This window comes from Ptiloglossa arizonensis, chromosome 2, assembly GCF_051014685.1.
Source record: "Ptiloglossa arizonensis isolate GNS036 chromosome 2, iyPtiAriz1_principal, whole genome shotgun sequence".
NCBI classification, from domain to species: Eukaryota; Metazoa; Arthropoda; class Insecta; order Hymenoptera; family Colletidae; genus Ptiloglossa; species Ptiloglossa arizonensis.
The window spans coordinates 27101077-27124456 of NC_135049.1; the positions used below are offsets into that span (position 1 = coordinate 27101077).

The 23380-nt window shown below is 28.4% G+C and overlaps 8 protein-coding genes across 12 annotated transcripts; 3 read left to right on the top strand and 5 right to left on the bottom strand.

Annotated features, from left to right (window-relative positions):
- The first annotated feature begins 164 nt into the window (after positions 1–164).
- Rpl27 (ribosomal protein L27) lies at positions 165–1595 on the top strand. The gene is made up of 4 exons (XM_076305759.1): positions 165–236; positions 707–939; positions 1099–1235; positions 1510–1595. The coding sequence occupies exons 2-4, from the start codon at positions 721–723 to the stop codon at positions 1556–1558; spliced, it is 405 nt and encodes a 134-aa protein (XP_076161874.1). The 5' UTR covers positions 165–236; positions 707–720; the 3' UTR covers positions 1559–1595.
- Positions 1596–1795: 200 nt separating this feature from the next.
- Dctn2-p50 (dynactin subunit 2) lies at positions 1796–4078 on the bottom strand. Its single transcript, XM_076305756.1, has 9 exons — positions 3867–4078; positions 3617–3688; positions 3402–3535; positions 3220–3331; positions 2993–3147; positions 2661–2907; positions 2380–2556; positions 2211–2313; positions 1796–2134 (listed from the first exon to the last, which is right to left on the bottom strand). Exons 1-9 carry the CDS (start codon positions 3900–3902, stop codon positions 1956–1958), a joined length of 1215 nt encoding a protein of 404 aa, XP_076161871.1. The 5' UTR covers positions 3903–4078; the 3' UTR covers positions 1796–1955.
- A 781-nt stretch (positions 4079–4859) lies between these two features.
- On the bottom strand, positions 4860–7761 carry O-fut1 (O-fucosyltransferase 1). 3 transcript variants are annotated; one of them, XM_076327252.1, is made up of 7 exons: positions 7339–7602; positions 6504–6711; positions 6298–6413; positions 6101–6224; positions 5674–6038; positions 5199–5435; positions 4860–5085 (listed from the first exon to the last, which is right to left on the bottom strand). In XM_076327252.1, the coding sequence occupies exons 2-7, from the start codon at positions 6610–6612 to the stop codon at positions 4882–4884; spliced, it is 1155 nt and encodes a 384-aa protein (XP_076183367.1). In that variant the 5' UTR covers positions 6613–6711; positions 7339–7602; the 3' UTR covers positions 4860–4881. The 3 variants fall into 3 exon arrangements, with proteins under 3 accessions (XP_076183367.1, XP_076183368.1, XP_076183365.1); XM_076327253.1 differs by having other exon boundaries at positions 5860–6038; positions 6504–7761; XM_076327250.1 differs by having other exon boundaries at positions 6504–7602.
- A 570-nt stretch (positions 7762–8331) lies between these two features.
- Med15 (mediator complex subunit 15) lies at positions 8332–13905 on the bottom strand. The gene is made up of 12 exons (XM_076327247.1): positions 13705–13905; positions 13448–13535; positions 13213–13264; positions 12937–13131; positions 10161–10420; positions 9913–10059; positions 9739–9857; positions 9577–9659; positions 9334–9495; positions 8983–9268; positions 8802–8904; positions 8332–8726 (listed from the first exon to the last, which is right to left on the bottom strand). The coding sequence occupies exons 1-12, from the start codon at positions 13764–13766 to the stop codon at positions 8397–8399; spliced, it is 1887 nt and encodes a 628-aa protein (XP_076183362.1). The 5' UTR covers positions 13767–13905; the 3' UTR covers positions 8332–8396.
- On the bottom strand, positions 10789–11940 carry LOC143155032 (uncharacterized). Its single transcript, XM_076327254.1, has 2 exons — positions 11861–11940; positions 10789–11789 (listed from the first exon to the last, which is right to left on the bottom strand). The coding sequence occupies exon 2, from the start codon at positions 11693–11695 to the stop codon at positions 10865–10867; it is 831 nt and encodes a 276-aa protein (XP_076183369.1). The 5' UTR covers positions 11696–11789; positions 11861–11940; the 3' UTR covers positions 10789–10864.
- A 368-nt stretch (positions 13906–14273) lies between the features above and the next one.
- Nle (notchless protein homolog 1) lies at positions 14274–16973 on the top strand. 2 transcript variants are annotated; one of them, XM_076327249.1, is made up of 7 exons: positions 14274–14428; positions 14858–14940; positions 15021–15260; positions 15449–15702; positions 15775–16012; positions 16094–16315; positions 16445–16973. In XM_076327249.1, the coding sequence occupies exons 1-7, from the start codon at positions 14412–14414 to the stop codon at positions 16582–16584; spliced, it is 1194 nt and encodes a 397-aa protein (XP_076183364.1). In that variant the 5' UTR covers positions 14274–14411; the 3' UTR covers positions 16585–16973. The 2 variants fall into 2 exon arrangements, with proteins under 2 accessions (XP_076183364.1, XP_076183363.1); XM_076327248.1 differs by lacking the exon at positions 14274–14428 and having other exon boundaries at positions 14463–14940.
- A 244-nt stretch (positions 16974–17217) lies between these two features.
- Positions 17218–18865, top strand: LOC143155033 (NAD-dependent protein deacylase). Of its 2 annotated transcripts, none has more exons than XM_076327255.1 (5): positions 17218–17528; positions 17605–17840; positions 17906–18048; positions 18166–18316; positions 18566–18865. In XM_076327255.1, exons 1-5 carry the CDS (start codon positions 17289–17291, stop codon positions 18618–18620), a joined length of 825 nt encoding a protein of 274 aa, XP_076183370.1. In that variant the 5' UTR covers positions 17218–17288; the 3' UTR covers positions 18621–18865. The 2 variants fall into 2 exon arrangements, with proteins under 2 accessions (XP_076183370.1, XP_076183372.1); XM_076327257.1 differs by having other exon boundaries at positions 17626–17840; positions 18566–18851.
- Positions 18071–22860, bottom strand: LOC143155028 (fanconi-associated nuclease 1). The gene is made up of 8 exons (XM_076327245.1): positions 22056–22860; positions 20468–21957; positions 20218–20349; positions 19697–20143; positions 19189–19600; positions 18978–19100; positions 18719–18830; positions 18071–18526 (listed from the first exon to the last, which is right to left on the bottom strand). The coding sequence occupies exons 1-8, from the start codon at positions 22173–22175 to the stop codon at positions 18468–18470; spliced, it is 2895 nt and encodes a 964-aa protein (XP_076183360.1). The 5' UTR covers positions 22176–22860; the 3' UTR covers positions 18071–18467.
- Positions 22861–23380: the final 520 nt, after the last annotated feature.

The following is a 23380-nucleotide window of genomic DNA, read 5'->3' on the forward strand; positions in this document are numbered from 1 at the left end:
ATAAATAAAAATATAAAAACCTTTTAATTTCTATTGATGGGCAATGCCTAATCCGAACAAAATTCTCTATCAAGAAACAATTTTGTTGAACGTCATTTAAACCGTGACATAGGATTGGTCACCATCATCACCGGATATATACTGACACGACATCTGTAGTTTAGATTTCGAATATTGAACGGTCATTGATCAAAAGTGAGGTTAACTTCCTTTTTTCCGGTGTGAAAAGCCGTGAGGTGTGTAGTATTCGTTACTGTAGGAAGTAATCCAAAAACATCGAAAAACTGAAAGATAATTCATTTGAATATATGCAATTATTTTAAATAGTGCATATTTCGATATTTTCGATATATTGACCGTTTTTCTTTCTGCAATTTTAGCAACGGGTTTTTAAATACATTAAGAAATACTTTAACTTTGTTTGCATTCAATTAATTATGAGATTATATGTATAGTTTCAACTTTATTAAATTTGAAAAACGTTAATTTTGCATAATTTTGCTTTATAATTTTGAAAAAAACTAAGTATGCTATGTAAGAGGTTATGTGATACTTTAGGGTAGTGTTTACAACTGCCAATATACTTGTTATATTCTATAAAGTAAAAATTAATTATTAATTTAAATTATTGTATATGAATTTTCACAATAGACATTAATTTCTTTCAATCTTCAGACTAATACATTAATTTTATAATTTTTTTCAGAACATATCTTCAAGATGGTGAAAATTATGAAAACAGGGAAAGTCGTATTGGTCCTTAGTGGCCGATACGCTGGAAGAAAAGCTATTGTTATGCGTAACTTTGATGATGGTACTACAGAAAAGCAATACGGACATGCTATGGTTGCAGGTATTGACAGATATCCACGGAAAGTGCATAAAAGAATGGGCAAAGCAAAACTTCACAAACGTTCTAAGATCAAACCATTTGTAAAAGTAAGTCTTTTAACCACTTTTATTTTCAACAAGTTTAAATGATCAATGTACAAAATAAAAAATAATTTATTGAATTTATAATAAATAATTTATTTTTCATTATTTTTCAATTTTATATATTTTATATTCCTTGTAAAAAGTACATTGCTTGTATTTCAGATATTAAATTATAATCATTTGATGCCAACAAGGTATAATGTAGATTTGCACTGGGAGAAAGTAGCTCCTAAAGATCTTAAGGATCCAATGAAACGCAAGAAGGTTCGATTCCAAACACGTGTTAAATTTGAAGAAAAGTATGTTTAATTCCTTTTTAGTTACACAATTAAAGCTTTACACAATGTAATAAGCAAATTGCAGCAACCTTCATATAATAAGTTAGATTTTAATCTCGGAAAGATTTTATTTTAAAGGAAGTGATTTTAAAGCTAGAACATAATTTACAGATTTTTATGATGTAAAATGTATTCGTTGCATTATATGAAAGTATTTTGTATTTTGTTTCAATATGTTAAAACTATTTAAAAAATATTTAATACATGTGTAAATGATATAAATATCTATTTGCAGGTACAAATCTGGTAAAAACAAATGGTTCTTCCAAAAACTACGATTCTAATTATAAATAAATGTAAAATACATAAATATTTTCAGAGTGTAATATTTTTCAATTATCCTTTTATACCAAAATGAAATAATAATTATGACAATTTTCTTTTATTATTGTGTATTTGAAAAGCACAATTGTAGTTTATTTTCAGTAATTTATAACATTACTGAATTTTCTTACTTACACAATATATAAGAATAATTAATTTTTATTATTGAAAATACTATATTAAGAAACTAAAAGAATTTTATAAAATTGTAATAGGAGACTTAAAAATGCAATACATGATTCATACCAGATCGCCAGCAATTCAAAGAGTATTGATAAATATATAATTTAATAAATATGTATTTGAAAAGTTTGAGTGTCATAATCTATAACGAATTTTCATTATTACTATAAATTATCACTTGCTAAGTTTTTTAATACGTTCATCCAGTGCTTCTGAATTATTTTTTATAATTTCTAAATTTGATGCAAAACTTTCTTGTACTCCTTTTAAGAGAGATTTGTTACTTTCCAAATCAACAGTAATTTGTGATTGTAACTCCTCTAATCGTATCAGAGACTTATTAAACTTAGCAGCTAGAAAAAATTATATTAAAAAATGTATTACATGTTATGACAAAAAATGATATAAATACCATATTTAAATACGTACCTTGCTGGTGAATCGTCTTTAATGCTAACATTCGATTTACAGTTTGAGGTAAAATCTGTGACATTGTTTCAGTTTGTTTCATAATTTCGTACATTTCTGAAATCTGAAAATAATTTTGAAGTTTGATTTAAGTGCATGTTATTTCTTTTATTCAAGAGTAATAGTTCACCTTCTGCTCCTGCTCTGAATCTAAAGTCAATGCAGATTTTTTTTGTGCAACATTATCCATTTTGTGAATTAAAGAAGCTAATCGATTTTCAATTATGTCCAACTGATACGTATCCAATAATGCAGCTTTTGCTCCCAATTCTTGAACAGCTTCCATTATACCTTGATATTTTAGATTCTAACAAAAGATGTTTTTTGTCATTCATTTATTATTAAAAGCAGTTTATTAATCGAATAAGCTAAAATAACTGTAACATTATGCAAAAAATAATCATATTGCACCTGAGAAAATTTAGAAAGTTTGTCATTGGTTGTTCCAATAACACTTTCTAAATTACAAAGTCTTTGTTCAAGCAACGCAATTCTTGCTGCTTCTTGCATTCTTGCTTTCTCTGGAAAATACATCATCTGATATTTGAGTACATTGGGCTCAACCACCTTATCAACTTTTGTACTCTGTGTCGTTGAATCAGATTCAGAGGTAAGAATACTAGTCTGTTTGAATGCTTCTATTTGTGATATAAGTTCCCTAAAATATCAATTAATAAAGTAATTTATCAATAAATAAATAATTTCAGATTATTTCATTTTATATATAATGTAAGTGAACTTACTTCAATCGTGTGCCTTGTGGATCTGATAGAGTTGCAACAAGATCATTGCCAAGACATTCCTCTAATTGTAAGGAATCTAATTGTTTTCCTAGGTCTTGCACTTGAGAGATTATATCAACAACAGATTCTACTTCTTTTTCTTCTTCTGCTTTTTCCTATTTTATATAAGTTGCATAAAATATATTCTTATACTTTAAAGAAAAATATGAAATTAATATATGTGATACCTTTATCTCGTTTATTTCTTCATATAAGTCTTTAATTTCACATTGCAAACGTTGATATTTTTGAATTGGTGTTTCTTTCTTTCCTTCTCCAGCAAGTTCCCAATCTCCAAATCTACAATTTTTAACACAATTTAACATTTATAAATCACTTTTTTATACTGATTTATAAAAAGAAAATTTACTTGTAACCTGTCCTTGGTTTGAGTGATATACAATCAGAAAAATCAATTCCCTTGTTCAGGACATGTTTACCTTTAAATTTATTAAATGCTTCTGTGGCACTTATATGTAATTTTTCTATAGTGTCAGTTTCATCCTAAAAAAAAAGAACATTAACAACAGTAGATAGATACTTATTATGCAATAAGTAAAATATAAATAATATTTAACGTCATACCTCGGAGTAAATTTGAAATTGTTCAGATTCTGGTAAATCAGTTGTTTCATACACATCAACTTGATCATATGCCTATTAATACAAATTGTAAAGGAATTTGAAACAAATATAGATATATACCGAAATTAACCTAATACATAAATTTATATAAAGTTACATATACTTTTTAATTTTATGTTGAGTTATGAGATATATTTATGAAGAAATTCATCTTGGCATCATTTTAATGCGAGACATATGAAGTACTTACAATACCAGGTAAATCAGCATACTTAGGATCAGCCATTTTTTGTAGTTAAATTAAAAATTATGATCACTTTTTAAATAATTTCATACAATGTATGAAACCATGTGTTTCGGCAATAAATGACAATACAATGATTTTGGTTCAAAATACCAAGATTTAGAACGAAGGTAGCAAATTGTCACTACACACCCAGTTTTACTACATACGAGATAATTTTACGTTTTCGTTTTCATATCCATGACTTCAGCGATATCTTTTAGGAAACATTTGTACTATACAAATAAATGGTAATTTTGAACAGTATTAATCTACAACCAGGAAACATATTTTTAACATAAAATGAATGAAATAATTATATATTATTAATATAATCATTAATTGAAATCTGAATATGATTATTTTTTTATATGCTAATATTAGTAAAATTTTAAGCATTATTTGACATTATCTTATACATAGAAACTATAAGAAAAAGTAAAAGGTATTAATAATACGTATCTTTATACTGATAAAAATACATATTTTAATATTTTATGTTACATTCAACTTATAAGAGGATTAGGATTAATAAAATCACGTGATTGAAATAAGGTTGAACATCAGGAGACTAGATTAATTTGCAAATGTTTTACAAGAAATGCTACGCTATATGAAAGCAATTGAAATCATTAAAATTACGTTATTTGTATGTATAATTGAATAAAAACGATTATTATGATTTGATATTCTTATACATTTTATATAATGTTAAACTCTTTAATGTTCAAATTTAATTTTGATTGAAAACTATATTTATACACGTTCAAAAATTGACTTGAATTACATTTACATGATTTTTGTTACTTAAATAATGAAAACAGAATAATCATTTCTCACGGTATACAGTATACAAAAGTACAAATCAACAAAAACGTTCATAATAATTAAATTCAAATTAATATAAATTTTGCTTTATTGGTCACCAATAAATAAAATTAAGATGATAAACTGAAAGGATGCGGAAGGAATAGTTATTTTATTACAATTCTTCATGTGCAATGGAAGATGAAGATCGTTCTGTAGGAAAGCCCCAAAAGAATGAAGGATATCCTTTAATTTCTCTTTCTCTTGCAACAAAAGCTGAGAAAGAAGAAATACAATTTCCTATAAAATAATTTGCTCTTCCAAGAATAGCTAAATCTAAATGAGGTGATGCAGGCGAATTTTGTTTAAAAACTGATACCTGTAATAAATGTCAAAAATGTTTACCAAATTCTATCAATATGTACATGTGTAATATATTTCTGTAGATGGTGTTGTATATATTATCATGAAATATATTAGTCAATTTCTTACTTCCATACGTGCCAGGGCTTTAGTAAGTTCATCAATCATATAATTATTATCGGATGCTACAAACACTGATTTAATGTCATTACCATTACGAATAACACGTTTGAGATGACGTACTATTAAGTCATATGATGGCAAACACATAGCGGAAGTTGCTTTTCCACGTTCATTTCGATAACCAAGACACTGAGGAGCAGCAAAAAGGTTTGGTGTACTTGATATAAATTCACAAGCACGAACCTACAGCAAATGAAATATTTTGTATTTATTTTATAAGGAAAAAGTTTGTCTGAATTTTTGTGATAAAGTATCCATTGAAAAGGCATGTGTAGCAACTGAACATTTTGTGTAATGATGACAACAGAATAATTGAGTATACCTTTGGTCGAGCATACTTTAATTGCCCAAACAGTAGAATACCTATCACTCAGCATGTTCTAACTGCAAAGGGTTAAAAAAAAATAACAAAAATACATACCCAATCAATTCCATTACGCAAATGAATTCCTACAAAAGCTCCTTTTGACAAATTTTGTTTTATAAATGTTTTTGCTTTATCAAGCATTACTGTATTCCATTCGAGACATTTGTGTAACTTTTTATTTTCTAACTGAACAGGAAAACTAGCCGGTGCACCTGTGAATGCTAATACTGGCCAACTCACTGCAGGATATTGTTTTCGCCATTGTATTGCCATGTCTGTATGATAAACATCATAATGAAGAGGTCCATAAAATTCTGATTGTACAAAATCTATATTATATGTATCCCAGAACGGACCAAATGGATTTCCTTCTTTAGGATTGCATGAATCTCTTTTGCCACGTGCAGAATAACAGAAAGCTGCAAGCAATAGTATGTCTCAAAAGGATATCTAATCTTTTCACTTAACATCCAAAACTTACATACTCTTTCCTTAGGTTGCCATATTCTTGGTGCAATATCATCCATGAAATCTTCCATTAATCTTGCTTTATGGCAACTTTGTACTTGCGAAACATTAAAATATTTATTAAAAGGAACTTGTACCTAAGAATCAAAATGTAATTAGTCAAAAAAATAGTACTATTTTTTAAAACATTAAATAATGTTAATTACTGACAGATTTAGTTTCCCCAGTTCTGTATTCAACCCATGGTGGTAATATCAGAGTACGATTTATTGCTTTTGCAAATCCTAAAGCACCTAAAAATTGATCTGCTTGATTTCCAAATCTTCCTAGAATGTGTAATTAAATTAATTATACAAATAGGTAATTATTTTTTATAAAAAATGTAGCTAGATTTCAAAATATGATTAAAATCTTACCCATACATGGACAGTAAACAATATACCCATTAGTATCAATATCAACATTTTCGCAGTATGTGTTATAAAATTTGGTCAATAATAAAATTAAAAAAATAATACTGAACATTGTGATCGAGTTTTCTTGATCGGTATCATATAGTATAAATAATTTGTTGTATAATATGTTTTGAATAAAGAATACGACAGCAATTCAACCTATAACAAACTGCTCGAATATTACTAAGTATTACTTTATACATTTCCTTCATTACTATGGATACGTGCATTGATCATTGAAAATGTAGAAATACTTTCTAAAATCAAAACATGGAAAGAGTAAGGACAGAATAGGGACAGAATAGGGACATTATACATTGTTCCCAGCATTTCAAATTTATTATATTACAATTTCCAAAGTTTTGCATATCGAATAAGTTTGATGTACAATAATTCTATAATTCTAACTTAAGTAAGCCAAATTTGAAGAAAATGAAATTAGTAATAAATTTTTTTAAGTAAGAATTTATCTATGAATTATATGTACATACATCAAAATTATTTGCATAAAAATATATGAACATAAATACACAATACACAGGATAATAACCCTGATCTCACGTGAACTCACGCCATCTCACGTGACCTTGACCTCCGGTAACTTCCGGTGACCTTCAGTGACCTCCGGTGAACCCACGTGACCTCACGTGACCACCGCTGAACTCACGCTACCTCACGTGAACTCACCTGACCTGACCTGACCTGACCTATCTTGACTGGACTCGACTCGACTCGACTCGACTTGATTTAATCTGACTATAGTTGACTCGACTCATCTAATGTGAACAAGACTCACCCGTGGTTCTTATGCTTGGCCTAATTTACTTTCCACGAGTCTTACATGATATTGTAGGAGTTGAATTGCTGATTGCATCGAAGACAGAGTTTGTGAGGTTGATTTTATTAAACGTATCATGAACGAGAATACGAATGTTTGTACGGAAGGATGAGTGATTACAATACAGTATATGCAGAGGTTGAGGGAGTGGTATAACAGTGGAGTGGAGGGATCGAGAAATAGAAAGTGTGCACATTTTTTTCGTTAAAATTGTTTCCCTTGTACAACGATAGAAAAATTTGAAATTCCACGATAGATTCTTCTGCAGGTGCTCACGAAGATAAATTTTATGTTTAGGAAAGTAAAAAAATATATTTTGACTTAATTATCCAACACGTGCCACGACTACGTGTACTGTCCAAATCGCAAGAATTAAACAATTATTCAATCGATGTATCTAATAAACAATAAAGTATTAAAAATTTCTATTAAATAAGGAGAAAAATGATTTAAACATAAATTAATTTTTGACTCATAGTTGTGTACAGAAGTACAAATCCTAAAAATAATTTAATTTGTTCAAATTATAAATAATCTGAAAAAGTCCAGGTGGCTCCATCTACAGCAAATCGCCCAAGTTTGTCGAGTTCGTTTGCGAATTGCTAGATGACGGCATAGGTACCGTTAGGACGTATATTTGAATGTAGCTGACAAAATATAAACCTTTAATATAGATAATATAGTTAATAGCTAATAGGTAATAGATAATATATAATCGATAATCGATAATCGATAATAGACAATAGACAAAAAGATTATCCGGATTACCGGTTTAACGGATTATCAGGTTTATCCGGATTATCTGGATTATCCAGATTATCGGATTACGTGACCTCACGCCACCTCACGTGAACTCATATAGATAATACATAACAGATAATAGATAACAGATAACAGATAATAGGTAATAGATAATAGATAATAAGGAAAAATTAAACAGATAATAGTAACTAAGTGTATGGTAAGTTATTTATAGTTATATCAAGTTTATAAAATATTTCGTAAATAAAATCGTACTACAATCCCATTAATACAGTGCTAGTAGTAACAGGGGTTTGCGAAGGTGCGCTCGCTTGTCTTACACTCATTTCCCAAGTGTCTAATAATTGAGATACAGAGAAACGGCGAGGAAGTTTCGTTATACGCGCGTTTAAGGCTTTTTGAACGGCACAAAGGAATGTTGTAGCATATTCATGGGGTGCCATAACGCAACGCGGAGGCGTTAGAGGATAATCAGCAGGAACTGTAACTGATACTGGTGGAACGCATGGAAGATGACGATCGTCTAACCAACATATTAACTGAATACATTTAGATCCATTTTGTTGTGCCGGGTCAAGGCTGACCTATATATACATATAAAATGTGATATACATATATGCGTCATTTGAAAAAATATAACACAATGACAAGCAGGTTACCTTAAATCGTTGATCTAATCGAGCTATTTCTCCTTGTAATACATCTGGTATATCGCTAGGAGATTCTTCTATTTTTTGCTTTTTCAGCGGTGGTGGTAAATTCCTACTTGCACAATGAAGAAATTTCATTTTTGACATCTTTTAATATAATTGTGTATAACAGAATATAAATATTACTTACTTTATTTCTGGACCAAATAAAGCTTCTAAACATGGACCAAATGTACGTTGTAATGTATGGTTTACCACCGGACTTTGAAGGTGGGTGCTTACAGCTTCCAAAAGTGGACTGAAAAAGTGATGTTCCTTCAATGTTGTTACTGGAGGGCCAACACTAGCATCACTTCGTTTGAAGTCCACTTTTTCAAGAACTACTTCGCACTTCAATAATGTATCCATTGGCATACGTTTACTAGGATTTGATAAAATTTCTAGAAGTTTCTTCATTTTGCTTAATTTATCAACATCTGTAATGAAAATAAATCATGTAGTTGAAAATAATGTATATATATTTAATCCTTAAATTACTTACTTCCTTCATTACTCATTTTAGCAATCATTCTCCGCAAAGGCTCAATATATTTACTCAATTGTCTAACTTTATCTCTATATGCTTGATCTTCCTGTTGTGGACTTGGAGTAGCACCTACACCTCCAGGAGTGTTCAGTGAACTGCTAGGAGATGGTGCCATTCCTAGTTGCATATGTGTTATGTATTACCATTTTTATATATGTTTGAAATGATAAACCTTAGATTATAAATTGTTTAACATACCTACAGATCGTTGCGGTCCTCCCATTATAGCATGCTGTGGGCTTGGTGATGGGACTAATGCTGGAGAGGCTACCATCTGATTACTGTAAAAAATATTTTTTTAACATATATAAATGTACGCATGTACTAATATGTCTGAAGCGATTATTTTAAGGCGAGAACCTCGATGGTGCACCTAAACCAGCTGGACTTGGAGCTGATGGTGATGGACTTTGTCGTAAAAACTGATTTGCTGTAACATTTCGAGGACCTGGGAATCCAGCATTTATCATCTCACCTGGCTAAAAGTAAAAATGTTAAAATATCATGCATAATTATATACATACGTTTATCTACCTTTCTTTGCATATGATTTAACTGCTGCTGCATCTGAGCAGGACCTAATTGTCCTGGAGCAATTTGGTTCATCTGTTGTGGCATACTAGTTTGAATTCCACTTATAGATCCACTAATTTGATTGGATAATTGATTTTGCATTTGAGTCTGAAATGTAACATGTATTTTATCATTTATTTAAACACACGTGCGCGCGCGCGCGCGCACACACACACACACACACACACACAAAATCATAATATACATACCTGCATGCTTTGCTGCATTTGTCCTGTAGTAATTTGTGCCATTTGATTAGGGACTACTTGATTCATTTGTGGAGGAATATTTCCTTGTGCCATTTGATTCATCTGTGTCAGCATTGAATTATTTTGCATGGTTTGAATTGGACCCATATGACTCATTGGACCACTGGTTTGGGCAGGCATCATACCCATTCCTGGCATTTTATTTTGCATACTTTGCATTGCCATAGGTTGCCCAGGACGTTGATTTAAGCTTTGTAATACTAACAAAAATCGATAATGTGTATTAAATTATTTGTTGCAAATAAATTTATAGTAATATAATCCTGAAAATTTATATATGTAGAAAAGAATGTATGTATTTAAAGATATGATTGTACTAAAATTATACATATAAAATAATGCAACTATTTTTATAAAGTATAAATATATATTTTTTCAACTTACAAATTCAATTAAATATATAATTTACTTATGTAAATCGAAGTAAGTAATACTTAGGTTAACATAATATAGAATTATACGAATAAATTATAAGTAAATCAATTTTCTTTCCAATTAAATTTAAACATAAAATAACTTAATATAAAGAAGCTTAGTACATATTTTATTACTTAATCTCTAAATGCACTTTAAATATATTAAAATTATAATATAATTGAAATATATTTTCTATGATGGTAGTACTTCTTCAAAACTCTCATATTTTAATTCATAAACATTTCAAATCCTTCTTTTAAAGGGAAATTGAAAAATGTTTTTAACTTTTTCTCTAGTTTATTGTTGTACATTTTCTTCATTTCTTCTGATACTTCATCACTAATTATATATTCATATGTAAGGTTTTCAATTTCCAGATTTTCATTCAATATTAACTCTAAGATAATAATATCTGCAGGACTTGTTTTATCTATGCTTTTTGGCCATCCTTTTTCTTTTAACAATACTTTTACATTGGTCAATGATTGACTTACTTGAAATTCTATCTTTCCATAGACTTTTTTCACTTTATCAATCATTTCATATATATATATTAATCTATGTACAAAGATTTTTAACAAAAACTTGACTTCACGCACCATTTTAAGAACTTTTTGCCCAAGAGGATCATAAATACCTCTTTTTATTTTGTTATGAAGCTTTATCACTTCTGGTAATCGAGTGTGTCCTAAACTAATGAACCATCTGCGTATCAATTTAATATATATAAATGTTATTTTGAACTTGATGTCTTTTACAGGAGTTCCATTAATGACAGGTTTATAAATGTACTGTACACGATTATCTGCTAGGTTAACTGCCATGCCACACCGCTCTTTGATCTCTTTTGCAAGGTTTGTTTGTTTGCGTAATCTAAGCTTCCAATATTTATGCAATAATTCTTCATTGTTTCTGTGTTCAATATATTGCCAAAATGTAACTTCAGATGATGACTCCATTAATCTTTTATGTGTATCCACATTATCTGAATCATAAAAAGGTTCACTTTCTATGGAACTCTCATACTGTGAGTAATATCTATTAGTCAACCTTTTCATTTTTTAAAGTATGTTGTATATTTGGCACACAATTTAATGATAAATAGTTTAACAAATTTTTGTAATAAAAGTGATTAGGTTAAGTTTCTTTTTTCTATAAAATAAAAACGTTTGATAAAATTGTAAATTTACAACATTACATACTATAGATTCTTTAAATCTTACACTTTTAGAACAGTTCTTTCCAAGAAACAAAATTTTAAATGTAAATATTGCTTTGAATAATGTATTTTATTAAAACCAAGTTTCTTAAAGTCATTCTCTTTATGTATTGACAGTTAAATTTTGAATAACTTACAATATTATAATTAATTTGTGATACACTTTCTATATGTTATAAAATAACGATATATAAGTATTAAATAATATATAGTAAGTTATGGATTAAAATACTTATATTTTTTTAATTTAAATATGAAACCAAATTACAAAAATACTTGGCATTGAAGTTTACCAAATATTGTAATTTTTAAGTTCATTGATATAAAATGTGTGTATTAATTTTTATAGGGTTACATATATAAATATATAAAAATACATTTTAATCTTTTGTCTTTTTTATGTATACAAAGTAAAGTTTGATTTATTTATATAATTACTAAAAGCTACAAAATCAATTTTAATGCAGGTTGCACTAATAAATTGCTCAAAAAATATTTTAAGCTAGAGATCTTAGTGTTAAGTCCACAAGGGACTGAGCAAAAAGTATAGATAGTATAAATTTTACATTTTTTTGTAAAGCAGTATGATTGCATTTCTTATAATTCATATCAAGAAATGACAAAAAATACAATTGCACTTCATTCTTTTATTTCACTATTTGACATTGCAAATAAATTTTAAAATAGTTTTAGTGATTTAATATTGCATTTGATTTCCATAACTAGAGATAACTATTGACCTGAAAGTAGACGCACTACAAAAATTCTCATCCTGACAAAAAATTTTTAATTTAAAATGATATGTAAGAAACAAAAGAAGTATTAAGACTGTTTGATATCCTATCCTTCTGTTTTTTGATAATCCACTTGGGCAAGACCCTGTAACATTGCTATTATATATGTACTATTACATTGCTATAAAATATATATATATATATAATAGCATAGGTCATACAATATAGTTTTCTTATGTTCTTAAAAGGTTTTTCCTCTTTTGAAAATCATACTCCTAATTTAAATGCAAGATAAAATTATTATTATAAAAAAAAATATAATATTTTTATTGAGATATGAACTTACAATTTGTGGCAGTATTAGAAGGTGGTTGTTGAATTATTCCTTGGGGATTAGATCCTGGTCCACTCATACTCATCATTTGATTAATACCAGTTCCTTGACGTGCCAATGTTTGTAATGCCCCAATTGGATCTGGCATCCCCTGATTTCCAGAACCAGCTGTACCTGGGGCAGCACCTCCTGTGCCTTTTTTTGAATCTAAAAAAAAATAGTACAATATATTACAGAAATTTACTTGCCTTAATCTATATTTTAGGTAACAAATTAAATATATATTACTTAATTCTCTGACATGTAGGATCAGTCTGGCTACGAAACCTAAATATTCTTCCTGTAATGAAATAAATTTATATTATTGATGAAACTAATCAACAATTTATTTCCAAAATATGTTAGATTAAAACATTAAATTTAATAATTCTATGAAAAATTAAAAATTTTATTTTCATAAAGTTCAGGATGTTATTAATTTTTTGAAAGGTTAGTAAGAAGAAAAATGAGAATTATAACAAACCTTAGTCTTTGCCTTCTGAAAAACATGATTTTCCATATCAATACTATTTCTTGTAGTGGGCATTCCAGACATCTGTACAACTTCATCTCTGTGCAGAAAATATTCAATAAATATGAAAACATACGTGTTATTTATTTAAACGCACAAATTTATGTTCTTTTAGTTTATATATAGTTCTTGTATTTTGTAATATCTATTATCAAAACCATGTTAATCAAAATATTTCTTTATTTATAATTTAACATAAATTAACTTACATTTTTGCGATTACACTTTGTCGAAAACTTTGTGTTTTCCAAGAATTCTCGTCTGTTGTCATTTTTTTTGTATTGAATAACTAAATAAACAATTAAAAAAATTCACAACTTTCTTTTATCAGAGCAACTCAACGACCAAATATATATAGTGTACTGTAAGTCCGATTTTCGAAGCATAGCTGTTAGAACATAAAGGTATTTGTAAATAGTCTTCTTTATTGCGTTTCTATGAAAACGATAGTTGCATTGTATCATTGCATTTATGTGGTGTATGGATCATTCAATTTAATAAATGTATAGTTAGTGAAATGTGCATAGAAATATATTCTACATGAATTTCAGACAAAATTAGAATTGTTAAGAATATTTAACTAATTAATTTTGTATAATTAAAAATGTAATATTTCCTTTTGAAATAATGAATATTTTTTGAGTATTCGGCTTAAGACAAAAGAAAGAATTTGAGCTTTTTCTAATCAAAAGTAGGAATTGGTTCATGAAAATGCTGTAAAACATTATTCATTGAATATCATGTCCAATATGACCTATTGCTTCAATTCGAATGGACTGTAACTCTAGGACTTTAATTCGTAGAGGTTAAGTTCAGTACACGTGTAATTCTAGATTATATTATGTTTAAGTGACTAGAATCTATTTTCTGGAATTAAAAAATATAATTTAGACCTAAGTAGTGACATTGAGTGCTTATGTTTTTTTCTTACAAGTACGTAATACATTCTGTTGAAGAATATGTATAAATTAATAATAATAAAATTATAAATGAAAATTTCTCAATTTGGATACTATCAATGTAATTGATTCAAAGAATATTTATAATACTTATAATAATTGTAACAGTAAAAATGATTAAAAGGAAATTTGAAAAAGAAAGTGAAGGCAAACAAAACAGTAGTAATTCTTCTATGGAGACAATAGAAACCAGAAGGGTTCTGTCTCGATTTAAATCGGATACTGGTGAAGTATTACCAGGTGGTTTGCTGGATTTACCTACAAATATTACTGTTGATAAGTTACAAGCAATTTGTAATGCACTTTTACAACATGAAGAATCAATACCTTTTGCATTTTATGTAAATGATATTGAGGTTACAGACAGTTTGGAAAATAATATTGATGAACATTTTTGTACTAGTGAGGATGTAATTGAAATCGTATATCAACCACTAGCAATTTTTAAAGTTAGAGCAGTTACTCGATGTACTGGATCATTGGAAGGTATATTGGTTGCAATTATAGATTTTACATATTAATAATAATTGTAATAAGTTACTACAAAATAATTTTATTATATTTAGGTCACAAGGAAGCTGTAATATCAGTTGCATTTTCACCAGATGGAACATGTTTAGCTAGTGGTTCTGGAGATACTACAGTTAGGTTTTGGGATATCTATACGCAAACACCACATTTTACATGTGAAGGTCATAAACATTGGGTTTTATACATATCATGGTCTCCATGTGGAAGTAAGCTTGCATCTGCATGTAAAAATGGAATGATTTTGTTATGGAATCCAAAAACAGGCGAACAAATAGGTAAAGATTATTAGAAGTTCATTATCAATAAAAATATTAATTGCTTGAGTACCATGGAAAGGATATCAGATTCTGTTTAAAAATGATCAGAAACAGAGAGATGATGTATGACTCTTTGGTATTCAAACAATAAAACACTAATGTTTTTATCTTTACTCATTACACATTTAATTTATATAAATTCTCAGGAAGAGCTATGACAGGACATAAAATGTGGGTGACCTCCTTATGTTGGGAACCATTTCACAAAAATCCAGAATGTCAGTATTTAGTTAGTGCTTCTAAAGATTGTGATTTAAGAGTATGGGATACAAAACGTGCACAAACTGTTCGTATTTTATCTGGTCATACAAAAAGTGTAACATGTGTTAAATGGGGAGGAAGTGGTCTTATTTACTCTGCATCCCAAGATAGAACTATTAAAGTGTGGAGAGCTGAAGATGTAAGCTTTACAAACAAATTATAGACTATAATTTTTTATCATTGAACATCTAATTAAAATTAATACATTCAGGGAATCTTGTGTAGGACTTTAGAAGGACATGCACATTGGGTAAATACGTTAGCATTAAACGTGGACTATGTACTTAGGACTGGCCCTTTCCAACTTGGAAAAAATGCAGATAAAACTGACAATTTGTTAGAATATGCAAAAATACAATATAAGTCTGTTGGTGAAGAAATACTTGTTTCTGGTTCTGATGATTTTACGTTATTTCTTTGGAAACCAGAAAAGGAAAAAAAATCTATTGGTATTATTTACTATCATATGAACATAATAATCATTGTGAAATAGAAAAAATCAATATTCTAGCTTTTAATTTACATTTTAGCAAGAATGACTGGTCATCAGCAATTGATTAACGACGTAAAATTCTCACCGGATGGTCGCATAATCGCATCAGCCTCATTTGACAAGTCCATAAAACTGTGGGAATCAAGTACAGGAAAATATATAGCTTCGTTGAGAGGTCACGTGCAAGCTGTATATTCAATTGCATGGAGTGCAGACTCTCGCTTGCTTGTTAGTGGCAGTGCAGATTCAACTTTAAAGGGCAAGTAAACCAAACATAATAATAATAACTATTATTTGTTGTCTTTGGAGAAAAGATTGTGTAAGACCATAGTTTTTATTTTAGAATTTGCAACATTATAAATGTAATGGCATTGCATTGCTGTTTCAGTGTGGAGTATGAAGACAAAGAAGCTTTCTCAAGATTTACCTGGTCATGCAGATGAAGTTTATGCCGTAGATTGGTCTCCAGATGGGTTGCGTGTCGCGTCTGGCGGAAAAGATAAAGTTTTGCGACTTTGGCAAAATTGAGCAGTGTACATAACATAAAATACTTTTCTAATAATTCAAAATTTTTTAAATCTGATATTCAAGTATTATGGACATTAATTCTTTATATTTAATATAAATATCAATTAATCAAACTTTATTTGTATTATTTATTTAATTTAGTGATTTCTGAAACTTTCATCAATTAGATTCATTAGATAATTGTGCTTTATTATTTATAGTATTTTAATAATGCAATAATAATCCATGATATTTGACATGTAAGCTGACCATCATCTATGATTAGAAGGAGATGCCTACAATTTCTCATTTTATAATTTTAATTGTTAAATATGTATACAATATTCGTACAAAATGACGATACTTGCGGCTAACTGTGAATTGAAAATAAAAATAGTTTATTATATCGACTTTTAAAAAATGTATTTTTTTCACTATAATATTGTGATATATATGAACAATATTTTGCATATTTTAATTAAATAACATAAATTCAAATGTATTAAAATATAATGATACGTATTCAATAAACAATAATCTGTTCATTGATTGATTACTGTAAAGTTTAAACAATCCCAACTAGGCATTTTATCTATGTAACTAGAAACTTGATCAGAAGGGGGGGATGTGCCATGTGCTTCTCAATGGTAAGTATTAATGGATGTGTGTACAAATCAGCTGATACGTATTTTATTCGACACAAAGGTTTTCTACATATGTAAAGTATGAATATCATGAAATCATTTCGAGAAGTGTTAGCAAACGCAAAAAACGTGTTAATATTGACTGGTAGCGGAATTTCTGCGGAGTCTGGTATTCCCACATTTCGCGGTGCTGGTGGGTTTTGGAGGAAATATCAAGCACAAAATCTAGCAACTCCAGAAGCATTTGCGGTAAATCCATCTTTGGTCTGGGAATTTTATGAATATCGCAGAAGAATAGCGAGTGAAGCTAAACCCAATAAAGTATTTAGATAATTCAACTTTTTATTGCTATTTTATATATTCCATTTATTTAATGCATTGTAATATTGTTATTGAGGTTTTTTTCTTGTATTTCAAGGCTCATGAAGCAATAGCAAACTTTCAAGATCGTGCCATGAAAGAAGAGAAAAATGTTACTATTATAACGCAAAACATTGATGAACTTCATCAACGGGCTGGTGCAAAAAATGTATTAGAACTTCATGGTTCACTTTATAAAACCCGTTGCACAGTATGTCATGAGATTGCTGTAAATAAAAATATTCCAATATGTCCTGCACTGGAAGGGAAAGGGTAAGATATGGCTACAAAAGCTATAGGATAGGTGGTACTGTAAATATTTATATAAGTATACATAGATCTCCAGATCCAAATATTAAGGTTTCTGATATTTCAAAAGATGATTTACCTCATTGTCGAAAAGAAAATTGTAAAGGTTTGCTAAGACCTCATATTGTATGGTTTGGAGAAAATTTGAATTCTCATGTACTTAAGCAGGCTTGTAAGTTTACTTCAATAATATATTATATAACAAAAAATTATAATATTATAGATATAATTCAGGTAAAAATTTATTTTATAAATAAAATTAATATATACATGTGTTTTTTAATTCTAGACAATGCTGTAAAAAATTGTGATGTGTGCTTGGTTATTGGTACATCATCGATTGTTTATCCTGCTGCGATGTTTGCACCGCAGGTTGCAGAACGTGGTATTCCTGTTGCTGAATTTAACATAGAAACAACTCCTGCTACAAGACACTTTGCGTAAGTTAAATTCAGAATTATATAAAATAGTAATATGGTTTGTGTAATGAAGATCTAAATGTAATTATATCTTAAAATAATTAAAAGCAACATATTAATGCCAGGTTTAATGCAACTTTTGAAAATAAATGCGGGTTAGCATGCAAAGTATTTATTCATAGTCATCCAGATCTTGTATTTTTTTTATTGATCTTTTGGCATTTGATTTATCTGTAACAAAGTAATAATTCTTTGAATATTATTTTAAAGGTATTATTTTGAAGGGCCCTGCACTATTACAGTAACAGAAGCTTTGGAACCTTAAGTCTATAAAATAATATGGATTTAAAACTGTATAATATCTTTTATATTTAGATATATATTTGTTATGATATATTTACTTAGTATTATTAATATATTTACCTTGTACTAAACATATTTCTGTATTAAGTCCAAGTTGATTTAAATATTCCAACCATAATTGTTGCTTTATTGAAAGAACATCTCTGGGACCTTTTACCTCTACAATTTTATGCTGTAGAAAAACAATATTTAGTAGATTAAAAAAAGTGTATTTTTTATAAAATATATGTATATGGATAAACTGCTTTCATTTGAGATATATAAAATAATTTATTTCTTATTATTTCTTTGCAGTATCATTTATTATGTAAATATTTACCCATTTAATTTTATAATTCCACACAATTAAATCAGGAAATCCAGCCTTCCAAAGTTTAAAATTTTCAATTAGTCTTTTACAAATTCCTATCACACCTTGAACTCCTAAACAATACACTATTTCCTAAAAATAAAAATTATTTTCTGTTTTGTTACATGTTATTATATTAAGTAGTATATCATATAAAAAAAAAATATCAAAAAGTATGTACTTTCAACTGTAAACTGTTCTTTATCAACTTTGGGTTCATTATAGATTGATATTGACTATATGTTTTAAATCTTGTTTCCATTAAAGAACTTAAAGATTCCGAATCAAAATCATTAATAATCTGAAGTTTCATGTCTAATTTTTCTCTTCTATTTTCATAGAAATGTTCTGTGAATAAGTCATCTGGGGCACATTGATATGGTGTTACAAACGCCCCAGGAATATGCATATCATAAAGTTCTTCCCAGAATAAAGTAATAAATAAAAGAATTGGTAATTCGCCCTCACAGTGCAATGCATTAGAAAACCCGTGTTCACAATAGTGATATGCTGCAAGCATTTCTACCGATCCATAACTTTGACTTTCTCTACTACTTTCTATACACCAAATGCTCTTATTGCCTGCAGCACTCCTAGAATAATTTGATATTAAATATTTTAATTCAGAATAAAATTCTAATATATTATTTAGTCGTTTTATTACAAAATCAAAGATGTAATAAACTTACTTAGACATTGTTGAAGCATTGATAGTAATATATGCAGTTTTATATTTTGGCATTTGATGAATACAATTATCTAAGACTTTATTAATACTAGTTTTTGTAAGTGGCTTTACTCCTGTTTTCCTTTTACAAATTTTATTTGCTCTTTCCAAAAGTTCTATTTTATCTACTCGTGACAAATTTTTTGTTTCCAAGGCTTGCATTATTATTAATGCACTAGTCTCTACATCTTTGTGATGGAACATTTTAATAAGTGCTAGTTCATTGTACCACTTTCCTTTATTCATACACATATGACAATCTTGTTCTAATAAGAAATTTAAAATTTCCACAACACGTTCTTTGTCTTTATTTTTTTTAAATGCATCTATGCATTTTGAAAGTATTTTCAACCATATATATCCTGGCATGAAACGTCTTACATGCATGGGAAGTATAGAATTTTTTAGTCTACAAAATGTATATTACAATTATAATTGTTACTAAAATTTGTTTGTAACAAAATGGTATATATTTTGCAGTACCTTAATGATTCAGTTGTTAACATATTTGGTAATATATTCATAGCTGAATTTCCATAGTATTGTACCTTATCCCAATTTTTCTTTTCAATAAATTGCAATGTAGTAAATAATGCAGATTTAGCCTGAATGTAACTGTAAATACAAATAAATTTAAGCAAACTAAAATTACGAACAATTATCTTTCTGTTCTTTCATGAACATGCATTTTAAAACTTTCAAATATATGCTCGATAAAGTACAAAAAACTTACTGTATTAAATGTGATTTACAGGAAAATATTGGAAAACGATTTTCAGGAACATTGGGAAATATTACTTTTCCCAAATAATTATCACATAGTTTGAAAAATGTATCTGCAATACTCATTTTTGGATCTTGATTAGGTATAAGTAAAGTCATTATTTTATCAATAATATTCCATGTTCGGTCAGTTATACTCACACAATAATCCAATATATCAAAAATAAAAGTATGCAAAATATTACTTGGGCCCTTCATTCCAGGAAACAAAGACTTATTCTTTGATAACTTTAATAATTCGCCTATCATACTTTTTTTTTTCCCTTTGTGATTTATCTTCATGTTTCGACAAAGTTGACGAATTTCATCAACTTGCAATAAATCAAGGAGAGTAGATAAATCTTCATTTTTAATATCAAATGTGCAAACAGATCGCGAAACAAGAAGTTTAAACACATCTTGTAAGTTTGAAATTATTTCTGGGTATTTTATATTACTTTTTCTGTGCCATGTTCTCTTTCTTTTTATCATAGATACCAGTAGTGTTTGAGCTTCTACAGGAAGTGTAATAATGGAATATATAAAATCCAATTCATTTTCATCAAAATAACCACAATTAACAGGTTCAGAAAGAACAGTAAAAATAGTAGTAAATAAAATTTTTGAGTTTAAATCATTAGGGGAAATGATTTTATTTACTTCATATTTTACTGATGCCTTAGTGTTTATGTGATTATATTGATAATTAAATATGTCATTAGAATATATTTGTTCTAAATTAAAATTGTTTGATGGAATAGCACCTTGCTTTCTTAGATTCATATGCTCTATTGCATTAATTATAATATTAGTATCTATAGTGCGCCCAAACAGTTTTTTTGGTGTGATATTTCTTAATGATTTATTAGATGATTCTTTTGGAGAATAATTTGACTTTGTAGACATAGAAGTAGATCCTTCAGAGTTTGCTACCGTAAAATTAGCATTTTCAGGAGTTCTTAACATCTTATTAGGAGTTTGCTTTAAATGAATATTATTATCAACGTTTAATGTTATTTTTTCGACACTATTCAAAGGATTATCATCTTTTGGCTCCTCTTTTAGTGCTTTTTTTAGTTGTGTATTATTATTATTTGTCAATGTTTTTCTATTTGTCCTTAAAGAATTTTCTAATTCTTTTTTTGGCGTTCTTAAATGAATTTCATTATTGTTTACTGCTTTCTCTTTTACTTTATTCATTGCATCATTAATTGGTGACACTGCATGCTTAATATCAACTATCTGTTTAGAAGTCTCTTCTAAATAATTACTATTGTCTAATGACGTTTCATTGCTTTCAATTTCATCATAATTTTTAAATAACATTTCTACATCATCAAGATTAATATTATATGCTTCAGTGACTTCTTTATCTATAATTATACAATTTGACATCCCTTCAGATTTTACACTATGTGAAGGTAATGAAATATTTTGTTTCTCATCTTTATTTTTCTTTCTCTACAAAGAATAGAACAGATAACGTGATTATGTATTATACTGGAAATATTTAAAAACAACTAATACAAACAATTAATAAGAATCAAATAATAACTTACATTTCTTGTGTATGGTATAGATTTCAATTTAACATTTTTTTTACTGTTGGTCATGACATTCGATACTTGTTTACCACTTGTTGATTTATAAAACTGATCAATGCGTGTTTGCTGCAACATTCTTTTATAGGTCTAACAATGTTTCGTAAAAATGATATCACTGAACAATTTAAGGACTTTCGCTAGCTTATTTTCTATTTTCATTATCTGTTACATTTGGAAAAATCATAAAGTACTCTGCAATTCTTTAAGATGTTTTTATTTATCAACGCAAAAGTCTAAAAAGAATAAACAATCGCATTCACTCGGCATGTTTATTTACAAAATGATTCACATATACAATCGGAGATGATCAAAGGCATTAAATAATTGATTCCGTTCGAGGGGAATACGACACACTAAACACATTCCATTGTTCTTGGCAGACTTATACTGGTTGTACAACTGGAACACTAGATGACAGTACTACAACAGTCTATCGTACGCATAATCATGTGTTACCGATTGCGTGATAGAGTGACCAAACGTTTTGAAATATTTAATCTGATCGCAACTAATTTATAGGCAGCGGGTCGCATGAATCGTTAAAATATTTACATTAAAAATTTTTAAATACGTTATTTATATCTAAAAAATGTATTTCTGGAAAGATATACACGTTTCTACCTTACGCTATTGCAGTAACACCATCTAGTGTTTTAATTGTGCATTAACTACATAGAAGCTTGTCCAAAGCAAAAGGGAATATGTAGCGTGTCATATTCCTTCCAAATGGAACGAATTATTGCTTCTACGCGTTGCTATTATATAGGTAATTCGCCAACAAGAATCAAGGGTACCACAACCTTAAAAATACAAAATTTCACAAACTAAAAACATTTTATATAATATACAATTTCATGAAGTATGATTGCTTTTTATTTAGGAATTTGACTTATAATAGTCTATACTTTGTATATAAAATGCAGCAGATCTATTTATAGCAATAAATGCAATAATATTAAAGTAACTGTAACAGGTGTTTCTTTGAAAAAGTTGCTCACACTGTAAATCCGATAAGAATAACCTACAAATATAAAAGAACATATTCGTATATCTATGGAAACTTAAATGTAAACTGAAAATGAGCAAACTTAAGGTACTTTAAAAGCTTGAAGATATATTTCTGCTCAGAAAATAAAAATAAACATTATTTATGAAACTCTGTACAGGACAGCATATATGAATTTACCATATTTACACAAAATAAAATACAAGAGAAATGTGGCTTAATTGTTTCTTTTCAGTTTATCTTGATGCGCAAGCACGCGTTAAAAAATACATAA